Genomic DNA, 18,097 nt, shown 5'->3' on the forward strand with positions numbered 1-18,097 from the left:
AGAAATATATATAAAAATATCTAATGTATTCCATCATATCAGAGTCCTGCTGTACACTAATGCAACAAATTATATCAAAATAAACTCATAATATTTTCAACAATAAACGTCACTATATCTCTAGCTTTTGAAAATAATCTTTGATGTACCAAATAAAGACATTTCTTTTTTTATATTCTCTAAGTAAACAAGATGCAGTTTATTTACAGTCATTTACAAAAAAAGCCTCTTTCAACTTCTTTTTTCTTTTTAACACTGTTACCGTTTTCTCTTTATGGGAAGGCTATATGCCAGTCAGTAGTACATTTTATTCAATGGGATTGTCAAGTGTTCCTGCCTTTCTTCTACACTCAAGAGAACACATGCAAAGGTACCTGGAGTCCTTTTAGCCTGATTTTTCTCAAATGCCATGTTTCCCAGATCATGAGTTGTGTGCAAACATAGCATTGCATTCTGGATACTCCGAGGAATATGTAAATGGATCTCGCACTTATGCTTGAAAAGGGAAGCCATCATCCTTTAGTTCATTTATATCAGCTAATATGCAGACACTGACCTCAACTCATCCCTGGTGGAGGCACTTCGAGGCACGATCCTATGCACTAATCTGAGGGCAGGTGATCTGAGTGAAGAAGTACTCCCCAGTCTGGCATCGGCTACTTATTATTACCTGGAAGCAGGTGTCAAGCAGTTCTCTTGGGTTTAATGCTCAAGGAGACAGACTCCTCTCAACTCTGCTATTGTGAAGTGACTGGAATTATAAAAAGCAGAAGCAAAATATATTGTAATAAAAACCGGAAAACAACAACAAAACTTATTTATTAAACTGGAGTAGAAAACTGTCAAGAAATGTTAGGTCAGAAGATGTGAGAGTTTAGCTTTGTCTATGAGAGAAAAATAATGAGCACCTGCATCAGAAACCAGGCAGTAATTATCCTGCTCACCCCTATTCCGTCCAGGATAGTTTCTGACAATGGTTATAGGAGTACTAGCTTCAATTTCTCAAGTATCCAAAAATAAACTGGTTGCATCTGGAAGGCTGTTTGCTTGGATGTCTCCTGGTCCAGTAAGTTAAAGTAGGTTGCATCCAGGCTGTGCACTGAAATTTTAGCTTCAAATGTATCATCATCTATACATTATTATTTTGTTTTAGAATTTCAGGGCTGTCAATTATTCTGTGAATGTTCAAGGACATAAAAATATCCAGAGAATTTCTCACATCTTTTAACAATTACTCTAAGCCTGTAGTTTCTTAGCAAATAAAATTCTTTTGGCCCTTATTTCAGAAGAAATGTGATAATATCCCATGGTACTGGGTTGAATCCAAAATGGGGTTTTTTTGATGTTTAGGTTATGCCTGAAGTTGCATCTACTGCGCTGTCTTGCACCAGTAGAGTAGTGCCTTTTGCAAGGGAAACTTCACTGTTAAAAAAAAAAAAAAAAACCAACCAAAAAACTAAAGAAAATAACATCAAACTTCTCCCAGAAGGCTGCCCTTTTGAAGACACTGTTTTCATGGACACTTCTGACAGCAGTCCTGAGTGTGATAATTTCCAACATCACAGCAGCCAGTAATATTTACACTCATTTTATTTTACAAGGCAGATTCTTTGGCTCTGATGAGTTGACTGGGGGAAAAGATGTGCTGTGTTTTAAGGCTCTTAACTAACCTGGAATCATTTCGCTCTGTTCCCAAGTGATTTGGTTTAACAGCTCACTTTGATTTTAGCAGGAATATAGAGTATTAAAAAAATAAATATACCTTTCTTCCTTCCCATGTATGTACACAAAGATAGTGACGTAATCTGTCAGTTCAGTTGTAGTAAAATTCTAATGTAAAATTCAAAGTGATAGTAAAGGTTAAACACTGTGATGTTTCCTGGATGTGTAAGACAGATTCAGCAAAACAGCATTTTTGTGGCTCTATTACTCATGTTGTACAATATGTCCTGCTGTGCCTGTTCCTTGCTGTTTCTTTTAGAACTCTGAAACACATTCTGCTTAACGCAGCAGAGGATATACCAACATTGCAAGCTTTCTTGCTTTCTTTCCAAGTGAAATGTTGCAGACATTGTTTATTTTTCTGTGGAACCTTCATCTGAAGAGCTGCACAGACACACACACGAGATTTTTCAGCAACATTAACTCTAAATGAATCAAACTGAATAATATTCTATTCATACTGTTTTCAGTGACAATACTTTAAGTTGATCTGAAATCAGTCTTTAATCCAGTCTAATATACTTAACAGATGCTATGCACATCTTTTGTTTCTTTTCTTTTGGCTATTGAAAAAAAAAAGTCCTTGTGGTTTGCAGTGCAAATAATTTAGGTTTACTTCTCCCTCATATATTTCCATACAGAGAAGGGGAGGAGGGGAAATGAGTTTCAGCTGGAGTAAAATCTTGGGGTTTAATGTGACTTAGATACATTTTTAATCTTCCATGCTATGAATTTCTTTTCCATTCTTATCTGAAATTATTAGCTAATTTTGATTCAAATTTATAAACGTCATGCCCTCTGACTTTGAGGATATCTGTTTTCTGAAAAATTTGACCAGGGTCTATGGCTAAATGTCTCAGAGTCAAGGATGAGTTGACTAGAATGATTTAAACACATCTGTGAAATAGACACGGAAGTCTTAAGTTTGAATGCTAAGAATATTCTTTCAGATACTTCAACAAGTTACAAAAAAAAAAAGTGCTTTTAAACTGCTGCACCTGAAACTCACCACCAATTTGCAGAAACAAAACAGAAAGCAATGCCAACTTTTCAGTGCAAGTTCCTTTCCAAAGCAACTACCCTCCTATGAAGGGTACTCTGTTACTTGAAATGCACGTTTTTTTGCACCGTCTCTTGATGGGAAACATTTTGCCTTTGTTTCTCTCCCTGAGAAATGGCATTAATATGTTTTTCAAGAGTTACCCGAACTTTTTAATGTTTTCTAAAGGGCTCTGAGATCTTCCCATGGAGCTGTCTGCAGCAGATAGCCTAGCTGTCTTCCTACAGTAACCCCTTTTTCTCCTTTGCCGTCATCACATCCGCAGTGTTTACGTCCTATCCAACACTGGACTGCCTGATCTTCAAGGAAGGCTTGCTAAGCTTTTTACCATACAGCCAGAAAGGCACATTAAAAAAATAAGAAAAAATCCCCAAGTGCTGTGCTACAGATAAAAACTTCATTATTACCTTCAATGACCCCATCTTTTTTTTTCTTGTTGTGTCCTTTTTCTGTGAAGGTAAAAGTTTGGTTCCAGAACAGACGGATGAAGTGGAAGCGGGTAAAAGGGGGTCAGCAAGGAGCAGCGGCCCGGGAGAAGGAACTGGTGAATGTGAAAAAGGGCACGCTGCTCCCCTCCGAGCTCTCTGGCATCGGCGCAGCTGGTCTCCAGCACACAGGGGACTCACTAGCGAACGACGACAGCCACGACAGCGACCACAGCTCTGAGCACGCACACTTATGATACACAGAGAGTGCCCCAGCTCCGTTCTCAGGAAAGATGCTTTGCTGGCAAGCCTTACACAGGCATCGTTTACTTATGCAAGTGACTCTGGCAATGATTTTTAAAGTTGTTATGGAAAATTCAGGCTTATTATGTCTGCTTTTCTCGATTTTTAGATGGTTTACAGTAAGTGCCATGTCTTAAAGGTGCCTCAAGAGTGGAGAAGTGGAAGACAAACTTTGAACATTCCAGATTTGTTTGTCGTGTTTATGACAGCGGGCAGGTATTTTTGCTTTAGCTTGCACTGAAAATTACATTGCTCTCGACAGATGTTATATTCTGAAAACCACAGTGCCACAAAATCACTATCTAGTGGATAAGAAATGTATTTTAACTCTGTATATATTTACCTTACAGCATTTTCCTGTCTTCACTAATTTTTAGCAATGCATTCATATTAGCTGATGGCAATAGTCACTCATGACAATAAATGGCTTTTTGTCTCTTTATCTTTGTTTTGTTTTTCCAAAGACATACAATACATGCAGATACTTTTGTTCAAGTAAAGAACAACACAATAGTGTCTGCTAGGACACATCCTTGTATGACAGACAAAACAAACCTTATGTTGCATTTACTATCAACTGCTGCTAATAGGGTATTATTAAACTTACCTAGCTCTTCAATTCTTCCTATCTTATAACTGCAAAAAGTGATTTTTAGGATCATAAGGATAGTCCAGTAACCTGCCAAAAATGTCATGTTCCACTCATGCTCAGTGGAAACTTTCCAAAGGATTATTAATTTCTACTTTTTCATGATTGAGTACATTGATAAATACTGACATTTTGTAGAAATTTTGTTGCTTCATATTCAGTTTAAAAAACAGCAGATAAACTGAAAGTTATTATCAACTGCTTATGTTGGTAGAAATCAAAATATGAAGGTAACTATATTGTGTCCCTTGTGTAAAATCAAGACACATTTTCTGTTATAAGCTTTTATGTACATACAGGCAAATACCAAACCCCAAAATTTAATGCAAAACATTGATTGTACTTTGTAAAGAAATATGTTTAATAAATAATCATTTTTAAATAATTCTCGTCTTTCTACAGTGATTTCATAGGATTCTAAAAGTGATTTTTGCCTAAGCAGCTCTGTCTTTTTTGGGTCTTTCAGAACTTAGTCTGTCTGGGGGCAACAGAAAGCTGTTTTCAAATTTAGGCTTTTAATCTTGGGTAAACCTTTTACCTTGATCCACTTGGGAAACTTTTTCCTTTAGCAAAAAAATTTAACTGGCAGCTAATGATGTCTTCAGCCAAAACCAACAAGAGTCTGTTCAAACCTTTTTCCAGATTTAGAGCAAATGTGAAGGGTTATTTTGTTGAAGCTTGTTGAAATGGATGAAAGGTAATAAACATCAGGAAGGGATGCATGCTTGTATTATCATGCCTTTGTTCAATAAAGCTGTTCAGGAGAAAAAAAAATAAATCAGATTAATTGGACTGGGTAGTGCGATAGAAGGAGAGGGGTGAAAGAAAGAGGGAGCAAAAAATGTGCATACCCTAGTAAATACTTGTAAGCATTCAGTGAAGCTCTGCTATGTGGAGCAGTAGGACATCATAAAAGTTAAACGTAATTGAGAACTCTGTGTCTATTTTACAAATCCTTTCCAATGCAAGTTTGATCTTTCTTGCACATTAATTGTTTTCATGACCATTTTAGTTTGAAATATCCAAGCAATGGGTACTTAATTTCTTAAAAGACTTCAGAGTATTAATTGATTCCAGCAGTTAACGGGCTTTGCATCTTTTTCTCAGTTCTTTTTTGAATGCCTTTGTCATATAAAAGTGCTGAGAATGGGAATAGGATAGAGAAGTAAGCCAAACACTTGTGAATACTTGATATTTTTGATTTCATGTCTGGATACGAAAGGTTTTTTGGGTGTTGTTAGGGATTATCAAAACAATAAAAAATACAGTGGTTCATACTAAAGCTTATTCTTGGCTGTTTTTTCCTCCCTCTTAAATGAAATATAACTACATTTCAAAATGAACAATTAGAATGGAAATTTGAAAATAATTATCTTTAATTTTCAAATAACACTTTTTAACCACAGAGATTTAGTCAAATATGATGTGACTTCTTTTTCTAGTAATGAGGAGAGAGAAGATTATTGTCTTTCAAGTACTCTGCCAAAAATCCCTTTTCAGGTTTACAGAATTGTTTAGTGCTATCATTCTATAAAAAAATTACGGCTGAATCTGAAAATCAACCAAGTTTGAGCTGACATTTTAGAAAACAAATGGAAGTGCTTTATTTACATTACCTGAAATGCACCAGCAATGTGTTTCTAGCCCAAGACATTTTGAGAGGTGTATTATTCTGTTAGCAGAAGTGGAATTGGACTGGAATACTTGCAGTGGAGAAGCAGCCAGTATGTGTGATGATGGCAATTTGTGAGCCATAATAATCTCATTACCAGAAAGATCTTTTTTCTATTGAGAAAGACAGTATTTTCCATTTTCCTAGTTTTAACTGAATCTGCTGAGACTTCAAGCACCAGGTTGAAGAGAGAGAAGCATGCAAATGGATATACAGTGCTAGGAGATTTTTTGTTTAGATAATTGAATGAACCTTCAAAGAACCAAATGATGTGACTTTATACTACAGAAAAAAAAAAAAAAGATGGCTAACAAAACTGAAAATCTCCCATGTTTTAAAAGCAGCTCAGACTTTGAAATTGGATGTAAGTTGCTAACTCTGTAATAACTTTTCCGATTACTTAAAGACCTTGGGTGGATTTAAACAACTGTTTGTGGGTACACCACTGGTGTGTGCAAGATGGTGCAGAGAACTCAAAGTGGCAGCAGTTGAAGCTATGAAGTCTAGGCACAGTGAACTTCCTAGCATGGTCTTGAAGGAACTTCCTTGCAAGCACAGCCCTGCAGAAATACAGACATGCTTCTTCCAGATTTCAGTTAGCTTCTGTTCAAGCCACATACAGCAGCAACGAATGCCCCACACTTTAACACCACTTTGTGGGTTAGGTCTGCTCCGGACTCATAAGTGCAAATGATGTCTGATCTTGTTCTGAATACCTCAATTACCCAAAAACTGTCTTATGGAAGCTCCTTGGATCAATCACATGCAGTGATTATGGCTTTGTATCAAAGTTTTAGCACAATTTTGTTGCTGAAAACAGGTAGGATAAAGGCTTTTGAACTACAACTTGCAGTTTTGTTTTATCTTCTTTGGTTTATATCTGTCTGCAGACTAAGTCTCCTACCAGTCAAACTATATTGTATAGCTAAGACTATACCTTTTAACTGATGGACAAAATCAAGTCCTAAGATTGTGATTTGCCCAAACTTGTGCAGGCACTTGGTGGTAGAGTGAAATGTGATGAAACCTAGTAAAGTTTATTTCTCTTTATTAATTCCGGTTATGAAATAGTGGCTAATCACATTTCATGGATTGTCAATGAATCCTGCTTCTGATGGGTAATAACATATTTTTTGAGCCACCACAATTTTGATATTGTATATGTCCAGCGTCAACCACTCTTTGATGTTCTGTTGTTGGTGTGTCGCTGAGACAGACACATAAATGTACTCAGGAAATCTACACAGAAAATATAATTGACTGTAAAAAGAGTGATGCTTAAGAGTTTAATTTTCAGCATGATAAGAATTCTTTTTTCTGCTGTTTCGGGTACAAGGCCATAGCTTATTTCAGGGTTTCTTTCTTTATGACTATTGGCGTTTTATGTTTTTGTTTACTATGGCTTCAGATATTGTTTTCAGATTTATTTTGACAATTGCAGTTCAAGAGGTATGCGTAAAATAATACCATTGCAAGCTGACTGAATTTATTAAACCACACGCTGGAAGCACGTTGGGATTTTTATTAAGTGCTTATCTTTTCTTGACTTTTCATTGGATCCAAAAGTAGTCATAAAAAAGGAGCACAAGAAGAGACTCTCTACCTATATCTTTCCACTACAGGCCAAATTTCAAGGTAGTTTATGTATCCCACTTTCTTAAGTGAAGGCTCTGACTGCTGCAATAATATTATTTGTACAAATAAAGAAAAAAACACTATTAGGACATGCACTCTTAGTAGCTATGAGGAAACATAGTTATATAAGTAAGGGACAAAATGTCAGCTTGAGCCTTCGTTTAGAATTTCCTGGCTTCAGTCAGTTGATGTCTCTTGGGTGAGCTTGTATTTAATAGAGTACATGCAGTATTTAAGATCAGCTACAAGATTCAAGAAATTTTAGAGAGTAATGTTTAACCAATTATGTACCGTAATTTAATACCATTATGTAATGTGTGTGGATTGAAAGGGAAAATTCTGTACACAGCCTGATGTCTATATTCATTTAAAAAAGGCAATATAGCAGATAACTGGCAGTAACTGGCACAGGGCTTCAGTGGGGATGGACACAGTTACCTCAGATTCATAACGACTCCATGGAGCTCATTTGCTTTTATATATTTCTTTCCACTTTAATTTTAAGCTCATAGTCTTTTGGCATCATTTACAGCTGAAAGCTGCAGTGTAGGAATCGATTTCAATGTAATTTAAGGCCCCTGGCTGTTAATCAGGGCCTCCATATGGCATAATAAGAGGTTATCATAGTCATCTGTACAAACTGCAAGTATATTAGCAGTTTCTCAGACCTTTATTACTTCTGTCCAAGTCATGCATGAAGATGTGCTAGCTACTGTCCCTTTTTCTGGCACCTGAACCGTAATGACTCCTATCTGCAGAGTTTGGTGAAAGTTTACTTTCATTCAGTTGAAGACTATCACCTGGACAGTAGACTTGGTTAGGTTCACCAAACAGAGAAGACCCCAAAGAGCTTTGTAGATGAAGAGTTTGTTAAATAGTAGCTGTAGTAGGAAATAACCATAGTTCCCTTTTCTTGCCAGTGCTTTTCTGTAGATGAACTCCAAAGATTTCAAAAGAAAGTTTTGAAATAGGGCACAAAAGAAATTTGTACTGGCCACCTTGTATCATAGGCCCAGTAAGCCTTTTGGTATTAGGTTCAGGTTCACTACTAAATGTGCTGTGACAACCTGGTTCTGTTCTTTTTTTTATATCATTCATCCCTTGAATGCCTTATATGACAACTTCTTCCAACCCTCGTGACCCTGACTCCTTCCCCTAACAGGATTCACAAAAAAGAACAAATATGTGATTCTTCAAAGAAGAATTGAAAAATATAATTTTTAGAATTTTTCCTAAATAAGTTTTAAGAATGTGATCCAGGACATTAAATAATAATTAAAATGCCCCTAGTTCTGTTCAGAGGACTCCTGGACTGGAACAAAGTGTATTGGCACATTCCTGTTCTTTTCATAAATGATTTTGTATTTTTTTTTGTAATTTGTGAACCAAAAAGTTTAGAAATTTTTACGTATTACATTTTTATCTATTAAAGTTATATACTAGAATTTAAATATTCAATTCCGATGTCAAGCAAAATAATGTTACTAGTTCACAGAATGACTTCTCTCTCTCCAGAGAGAGACAAAATTTGGACTAAGTACTTTTCTGCTAATTTTGAAAATTTAGCATCCATTACAAGAAAACTTGTAAAATGTTATTTTTCATTCGTGACAAACAAGTTTGAGATTTACTAATCTTTTAAGTAAACATCACAATAATTGATTTCTGCAGGAACTTTCTTGTCTTATAATCACACAGTAATATGAGATTGGTATTACAAAGTGTGCTCCAAAACCATACGAAGCAATGAATGTGGCAAATAAGCGGTTCAGTATTTAGGGACAGATTCTCATCCTTAGTGTCCCCATGAACACACAGACACTATATATGTAACTTATGTTTGCTTACAGACTTCAGGGTTTTTAGAAATATGCCTATTCTGAATCCTTACCACATTATTTGCCATGAAAGTCACATGCACAGCTGAGAAAATATTGAAATGGACATTTGCCCAAATTAAAAATGTATCTTGAAAAGTGTGCTTAGAAAAATTCTATGAAATTACCACAGAAATATATTTTTGAAGAGTAAAAACTACCAGAGGAGAAAAAAAGCCCCAAAATTTGGAATTACAACACATCGTAAATAATTTTGTACACATATTTCTATAATTCTCATGCATATACCTATTCATTGGAACTGTGGAAATAAAATACACAACCTTTTTCTTTCATAAGCAATACTAAGTACAACATAGAGCTGTCACTTCTCCAATTTTAGCATATTTGTGTGACAACTGGTGACAGTGCTATGAAGAGATCTCAGGATTTTTGCAAGGAAGAAGTAAAGATTCTTCTAAGGCAGCAAAGGAGCTCATCTGAAGCCTATAGATGGAAATGGAAAGATTACAATTGATTTCACTAGGATTTGGACTTAGCCCAAAGTATACACAGAAGTTCATACAAATCAGTGAACAGTCCAAGATTAAGACATTAGCCAATAATTTCCAAAGTGACTGTTGCCTTTGTGCCTCTGTTATGACACATGGTATGCTGATTTCAACAAAGTTTTGAGTACGCAGTGAAAATTAGGACCACTTTATGGAAATGTGAGTTGAGAACCCCATATTATGGGGTTATGAAAGTTTTGTTTTTGGTTCTAACAGGAGTCTTGTAATATGGGATCTGTATAGCTGGCAAATCACCGTATTATGTTATTAAATAATATGTTTTGTAACCAATATAAAAGAAACTTGCTATGCTGCTTTTTTTCTGCAATTTGTGGTATTAGTAGATAAGAAAAATAAAGTGCATTATGTAGAGGTAGGTCTGAACAGATGTTCCTGAATGGTGCAGGGGGGTAGGGGTGTCAAGGAAGGTAAAACTTTCCTTCCACTCAGATGTCTGTCTTGAATTTCTCACAGTTTTTGCAGACAGTTTGGCTCCCTTCCAACATACATCATTGCCTGTCTGGTATGAAAAATGCCATCTGTGGTGTATGGAAGTTCTTTCTTTAAAAGTGGCCTGCTAATTATTCTTCAGGCAGGTGTTACTAAAGTGAAGTCAGGTGTCAAGCATGGCATAAATGTCAAATTGACTAAAATTGCCCTATTCTTTCATGCTGTTCTTTTCCAAAAGAATAGAACGAATATTAGAGAGAATTGAAACGTTGGTTGATACAGGATTGAGATGACTCATGCAGCAGTATATATTGTGGTGACATTCAAAAACTGAAAGTTAAAGGATGTGGGCTGAATAAAGTGTATAAATTTTCCCAAACAAATATCCTTCTGATTCTTACAAACTGACCTTCCATTCCTTTATGTTTGCACTGCCGTCTTGCAAAATGTTAAGGGTCTTGGTGCTCTCAGAAACTTCAGACAGGGTAAAAGGTACTGGAAAGAATTTCCTTCTGTGCTCTGAAAGACCAGGAAAGCTGTTTGTTGAAAAGAGTGTGGAAGATGGCTGTTTTGTGTGAATGACACCTGCAAATTCTCACCTATATTCACTCTCCAAACCACTCATGCCTTAAAGCTTTTTGAAGATTAATAGGATGTTTAATGGGCCAGAATCAACACATGAGGGCTGCAGGCAGCCATTCAGCTGATCCATGAGCCCCAGCTCCCAGGACAAGCACTGCTGCTGCCTCTCATTTACAGCAGTTAGTGTGCTGCTCTGTTCCTTACATGACATCAGCCCTCCCAACAGAAGATGAAAACTCACCACACTGAGCCAGATGTTACAACACTTCTCTCTCCCTAACAGATGAGTGTTGTTAGGAGGTGAGGGATTACCAGTATAAATGCAAGGCTTCCTATTTCCTATGCCGTTTCCAGGAGGTTTTTTGCATAAACAATCTTTTACTTTTTGTAATCTTGGTGTTGAGAATGACTGACATTGTTAGTGGTTCAAAAAATGAGGATGAGGAAAGCACAGTCACATTCACTCCTTTGGAGAGTAAGACTTGGCATTGTTTGCTTTATCAGTGGTGAAAGTAATCCAACTTTCTCTCCAGCCTTAAGCAGTCTCTTGACAAAATATTTACAATAGATTGATATGATGTTGAGATAAAGAGCAGTCCTGTAAGTAACTGAATATCTAGTGCTGTTAAATTTTTGATCAACCCTGAGACATCTGGATGATTTTGAACTACCAGTCTTCTACTACGAACAGTTTTATTTTCATAAGCACTTCCTCTGGTGTTTTCAATATCATGTGTAGCCTCTAACAGCCTTAGCATATTGTGATAATGAGATGTACACAAAGCACTGGCATGCAGCATTATTGAGATGATTTCCTTTTTGGCTCAGCCAGATTCCTGTTAAAAGTTATACGGACTCTTTAGAGACTAACAAAAGAAGAATTAAAGATCCAGCACTGGCATGAAGATAAGCCTGATGAAGCTGGAGTTAGGCTCTTGTGAAACTAAAAGCAGATTTTGTATAAATACATTTATGAAATATACCATTGCAATTTCATTACACAACGGAACCACAAAACCCTAAATCCCTTTTTGGCTCAGGTTGAATACCTATCAAAATCCCTGTATTTACTTTGTAGAGTGGGTTCTTCATTAATTTGCAGAATATAGGCTTGGATAAACACATTATGATTAGAAATAAATGAAAACAAAACTGAAATTTGCACCATAATTGTTTTTGTGCTGTATTGCTTTAATGGCTAAAACCTCTCCCATGCCTGCTCACATTATGGATTAAATGAGGATGAAGCCTATAAGTTTGTGACCAAGTCCATCCTACAATGGCATTTTGAATGATTTTTTGAATAGAACATTTGACAGTTCAGTAGAGAAACTTATTGTCATTCTAGCAGGAGACTATAATCTCCTAATACATTTGCAACTATGTGCAAACACCTTCCACTGCCTCAGAATAGCATAAAATCACAATGGTTTAAAAAAAGGCTTCTTCACTGAACACTCTTTATGGTATCAACTCAGATGAGTCTGATAAGACTCTGATGACCAAGGAAGATAGGGGTTTCTTAGAAATTTTGTCAGCAAAAATTATCCTGATATTTAAATTGGCATCTAAAGAATCATGCTGAAAGTTATATGCAGCTTTAAGCAAACCATAAGCACCTACTATCCCTATTTTTGCCTATCACTGCTGTGCAGCTGTCTTTCTGAGACAAAATTTCACAGCTGTACAACAATTCAGAAAATGGCAACAGAAGAAGTGAACGTGAATAATGATACATCTAACCACAACTGCAGTTACTTAAGTAGCACTGCTTTGCTTACTGCAATTACACAAACTAGATTTTGTCTGGGACACTTGGTTTCATTCCTTTGTTTTTTAATTTCTCCTATCTGGAAAGAAAACAATGTGTGAATCTTTGTTACTTTTATTTTTTTAACACATGAATTGAATAAGCCAAAGATGATTGCAGCAAATATTTATATAAAATAAAATTTGTGATTTTTAGTAACTATGAATTGGGAGATATGTCTCACATATCAGCTGAATACTGGCAAATTCCACAGACTAACATCAATAAAATCATGCCTGGGCATGGTATCTCTAAAAGGATGACAATTTATAGAAAAAAAATTGTCAGCTCAGTTCCCACACTGATCTTCTCCAATTCAAGTACAAGTGTGTCTGAACCTGGTCTGGCATAAAACATGAAACTGCATTCTACAAGTGATGCTGTGATGCTCAAGGCAATAAAGAGATCTTATTTTTAAGGACATTAAAGACTTTTCTTGTGTGTGTTTGTGAGATACAAAATCCAGGGAAGACTTACTGATTAATCTGAGATGAAGTCAAACCAGTCCTCTGAATTTAATTTAATTGATTTGAACTCTTTATAGATTCTATCTATGATATCTACAATATATCTGTGTTCACAGAGAACTCAATCTCAGAACCTTTTTGAAAATGTAATTCTTGTTCTCTGGAAAACTTTTATTTGAAATTAATTTTCACCCCAAATCAAGTTACAAAGTGAACCCGATCATAACAAAATCATCAACAAATAAGACATTTACAAGGCAAAACTAGAGCTTGTAGAAAACATATATATATATATAAAATGTTAGAATACTACTTGCACATTTAACTTTGTTTCAAATAGGAAGTTGGTAAAATTTTGGTCTGTCTCCACACTATAGCAGAGGCTAAGGCATCCTGCATAAGTGTGATTCAGAAAAACAAAATTAGATTAAGTACTTATGTGACCAATGGAGAGAACTTCAGTTGTCCAAAATAGCCAAGAAAAATATTGTTGAGATCATTGCCCTTCTCATTTGAAAAAATAAAATGAAAACTCTCAGCTTCTGAAATGCCAGTTGGCACAAGGTCAAAGACATTATTAATATGATAGCATCAGTACAACAAGATGCCTGTGGAGGAAGTTGAATGTGCCTCACTGGAAGCAGCGTGACTGGATGTGATGGATATCAACATTTTACATGCTATTTGCCTGGTAGTTTACACACTATATACCTGGTAGTTCACAATTACACACTAAATGTCTCATTGCAAATCCCAGTGTCAGCTACAGTATTATAATGTAAGAGCAAATACAGACCTGTATGTAACCATTACATCTAGGGTCTAGCAGAGAAAAAAAAATGGAAAAAAACCCACAGAAAAAAAGGGATTTATTTCTTTATGAAGCTTTTATATAGACGGCTTTCTTTGCTCACTATATTAGAGTTAAAAAAGCTGAAAAATTATAAAAGCAAAAAAGTATTGGGGACTAAATCAGAGATATAGATCTACATGTTTCAAATTTATTTAGCTTTGTGACAACACCTGGACTCCAAAGATACACCCATATTCAGTGGAACTTTCAAAATGAGACTGATGTGAATATTAACTTTCTTCTCTGAATTCTGAAGAGTTGATACAGGTAAGCCTGTGTTAATTCTTGGTTTCCCCACTTCCCATCCTATTGCTTCTGCTCGCTGCATTCCAAATTCAAATATATACCTGTCTGTGGTCCAAAGGAAAGTGCTAACAATGTTACAAAAATGGCTTAAATATGTCAACAATAATTTTACTGACTGAGAGTCATGGTCTAAAATCTTCACCAATTTACAAGTAACTATAGAGAAATATGAGATCAATGTATATTCTTTTTAATTGAAAAATGCAAGACAATGTATTTTAAAAATTGATTGATTCAGTTTGAATATTTAGGTTGTGAAAGATTTCATAGACTTTTAACAATGAACATACATTCCCCAGGTAGCTCATCAGTCTCTTAAAAGCTAGAGAGATGGTTCATGTCAAAATTATGGAGCTGATTCATTGCAAACCTACCCTAAGCAGACAGAACTGACCTTGAGAGTTGCATCTGGACTCTTGCAAATCTTTTTCTAATTTTCCACTATTTTGTCTTCCAGTATCTTGAAAAATTGCCACAAAAGAACCACAAACCCTTAAGCGTTCCCCAAAACACTAAACACACAAATCTTACTATTCTGATTGGGCTTTGGCTCAGACATTAAAACAGTAAGTGTTTCAGAACAGGTAAACAGCACAGCAAAGAAAACCTTACAGACATCTTGATCACAGCTGCCGTATAAGTTACTCTGTAACACTGGAAGGATTCCCCACAACTTAATATCAGGGAATACATTCCATACTTATGACATACAAATTTGAAGCCTATTTCATTCCCCGAACATAAAAAGAGATTAGAAACATTCATGAATATGTGGGGAACAAGAAAGAAGGAGGAAAAAGTAGGGACTTCCTAAGTGAATTTTGTAGTGGATAGTCTTTTTTTCCCTCAAAGTATTGTGCATGCATAAATGAAATTTCATATTATTTTTCGCTTACATTCATCATACAAAAAAGAGGACAGAAAAAGCGAAAAAAAAAGTTTTTCTTTGGTAAAATATGATATATATATATTACTTGTCATTTGATTGATCATACTAATTTCAATCATTTGTTTTATCAAATAACTTTTAGAGTTATTCTTGCTTTTCATATTGTATTAAAAAATGTGCAGCATGAAATGAACTGCAGGCTTGAAAAATGAAATGCACTCAAAAAATTGAAAACATTTATCTTCAAGTTTAACAGACATGTCCAGCGCTTATGGATTACAGTAGTCTTTAGTTACCTCATCATATGCTACCTGGTGCTGGGACCTCTAAATAGATTACTGTTCTAGATTTTATATATGATTTTATATATGAATTTTCACTTGCTTGCTTTCCTGTAAGTTTTTTTTGTCTTATCTTTTTTTCCCTCTAACAGTTATTTGCATATTTTGTTGTATTTATTAATTAGTTTTTGTTCTGGTTTTAATTTTTCTTCAGTTCAAATTTCAGCATTTAGTTGTTTCTGTTATCTTCCAGGGCCTTCTGGAGCTACAGCTTCATCCAGTTACCTTCTGAAAGGAATGCTGTTGATTTTAAAAATGGCCTGCAACTTCTGTTTTTATCTAATTGCTGATTAGAAAAGAATGTAGGACTTCAGTCAGTAGGACTTCAGCTAGTAGGTATTTTGAAAACTAAAGAGCCAGCTGAGATGTGAAGAGCAGGCTGGAATGTCTCCAGGTAGCATGAGATTGCACAATATTGTAAGGTTTGGTTCTGAACATGTTACAGATAAATTACTTGGAGCGTATCAAAAGAATTGGAACAAGAAGGATGCCCTCATGCAGGTTTGGGCTGCAGGGAGCACTTGGTACTTCTCTCTGGGGTGGTTTCAAGGTGGGAGGTGTGCTTTGGAAGAGGTACTTAGGCACTGGGTTAAGGGAGTAGTGAGAGGATTTGTGTGACTGTAAGAGGAAGTGTCTAATTTCAAGGATAACAGGCAGGTGATGGGCAGTGTCTTCACAGAGCCCCTGGAGCAGTATAAGCATCAGCTGCAACATACAACAAGCAAAGGAAAGTGAGAGGTTATTTGTGGATGAGTGGTGGACGGAGACTCCCTGGGTGGAGGAGGCTGCCAGCTTGTGATTCTGGGCAGCAGAAGAAAGGCTCTTTCTTTGCCCTCAGACATGAATTTGCAGTATTGATGCACTGGCTTAAAGGCAAGGAAGGGGAGCAAACTCTGCAAAGGGTGAGCACAGAGGCAGCTGGACAAGAAGTGAGCACTCACTCTGAAGTGGTAGGGGACAGTAGTTGTAGAGTCCCTTTGAGTGGTGGAGAGCTGACAGTGTTCATCTCCTAACATGCTTACTAGCATAGGAGGCTTGTTGCCTGCCAGAGGCCCAGGTAACTTATTCATTGGAAGAAAAGAAAAAGGGGATTTCCACCTTTCCAAAAGTATTTCACCCCTTTTGGTACCTAAGCTTTTTACTCTTTTTATTTTATTCAAACACATTAATTGCACTCAGGAGTTATAACTCACTGTAGTTTATTCAAGGGAGTAATACACAGAAAATAATCTCTCCCTCAAGGACTAGGGATTTGCATGCTAGATAGAAACAGAAACTATGTGGTTTTCCCAGGAAAGAGAAATTATTCCCCATTCCTCATGATAAAGAAAAATAGTTGATTTAAGGCCAAATGATTCTTCAAGATCTTAAGTTTTAAAATATTACAGTGATTTTTATCAAGTACATCTGCTGCTGGTGCTAGAATACATCTTTAAAAATGTGTTCAGTGTTAACTTATGACAACTGTCTTTTTGTTGAATTTCACATATATGGGAATAATCTTTAAAATTCTCTGACTGTTCTTTATGATAAAAAAAAATCAGTGTTTTGATTAGTCTTGGTTGAAACGTTGTACTTCACATTCTTCCACTCAGAAATGACTCAAACAATGTCTGCTTGTGCACATGGAGTAAAGTGGTAGCATGTAGCTATTATCTTATGTGTGCATCTCATATCATGAGATGTTTCAGAATTCTGGATATTCATCCATTTGGATATTTGTTGATATTCATCTGCTCCTAATTCAAAAACATCAGAGACTGTTCTGGCAATAACAAATAGTTATAATCACAGGTCAGACAGCACAAAGACCTATTAAATAGGTTATAGCATGTCTGATCAAATGATCTTGATGTATAAAGCGATCTATACTGAATCTGAGGTTCTAAGCTATATAATGCTGACCTATCATGTAGGCTACAGCACAAAGCAACCTGAATCTTAGTGTTCCTAATAAACTAAACTAAGATTTTCAGAAATAAAAGCGCAAGAAATTGCACAGCAGAGCATGCCAAATAAAATTTGGAAAAATACTCGCAACAGGTGGGCAGGCTGTTCTTCTAAAGTTACTTGGTAGGCCTGCCTTGAAGATGGAATTTATTTTTCCAGTAACTCCCATCCCATCCCCTCTCCCACCAAAAAAACCCCAAAAAACCCACCACATTTTTTCCTCAGTAAGAACAAAAGATTTAAGTATTTCAAATGCATAAAATGATGAAAATGTTACAAAAATACTCCAAAATGGTGTCTGCCTTATTCTTCAGCTTGCCTGAGTACCCTGATGACTGCTCCCTGAACTTCAGGGAGTGTCAATAACTTCCCTAATTAAGGATTCACCTCTTTAGCAGATTGGTAGCTGAACACCCAATAGATGGGGCATACGAGGAGCCCAGCCATGGGCAGCTGACAGCCCAGGTGATGAGTCATGCCGACAAAGGATTAGCAGTCATTTAGTTAGACCGCATGCTGGTTTATTGACAAATCTTTCTACAGAGCTCAGACATGAGATGGATAAAGTTGAAGTTCCCAAGCTTTCCTCAGAAG

The 18,097-nt window shown here is 36.1% G+C and overlaps 1 protein-coding gene across 1 annotated transcript in view; it reads left to right on the plus strand.

The window, feature by feature from the left end:
- MEOX2 (mesenchyme homeobox 2) overlaps positions 1 to 4,544 on the plus strand; it is a 54,517-nt gene extending 49,973 nt beyond the window's left edge. Inside the window, exon 3 of the mRNA XM_064676087.1 lies at positions 3,240 to 4,544. Within this exon, the coding sequence (XP_064532157.1) occupies positions 3,240 to 3,464 (225 nt within the window). The 3' untranslated portion in view covers positions 3,465 to 4,544. The remainder of the gene's footprint in view (positions 1 to 3,239) is intronic.
- The last annotated feature ends 13,553 nt before the right edge of the window (positions 4,545 to 18,097 follow it).

The sequence above is a fragment of the Pseudopipra pipra genome, chromosome 1, assembly GCF_036250125.1.
Source record: "Pseudopipra pipra isolate bDixPip1 chromosome 1, bDixPip1.hap1, whole genome shotgun sequence".
Classification (NCBI taxonomy): Eukaryota; Metazoa; Chordata; class Aves; order Passeriformes; family Pipridae; genus Pseudopipra; species Pseudopipra pipra.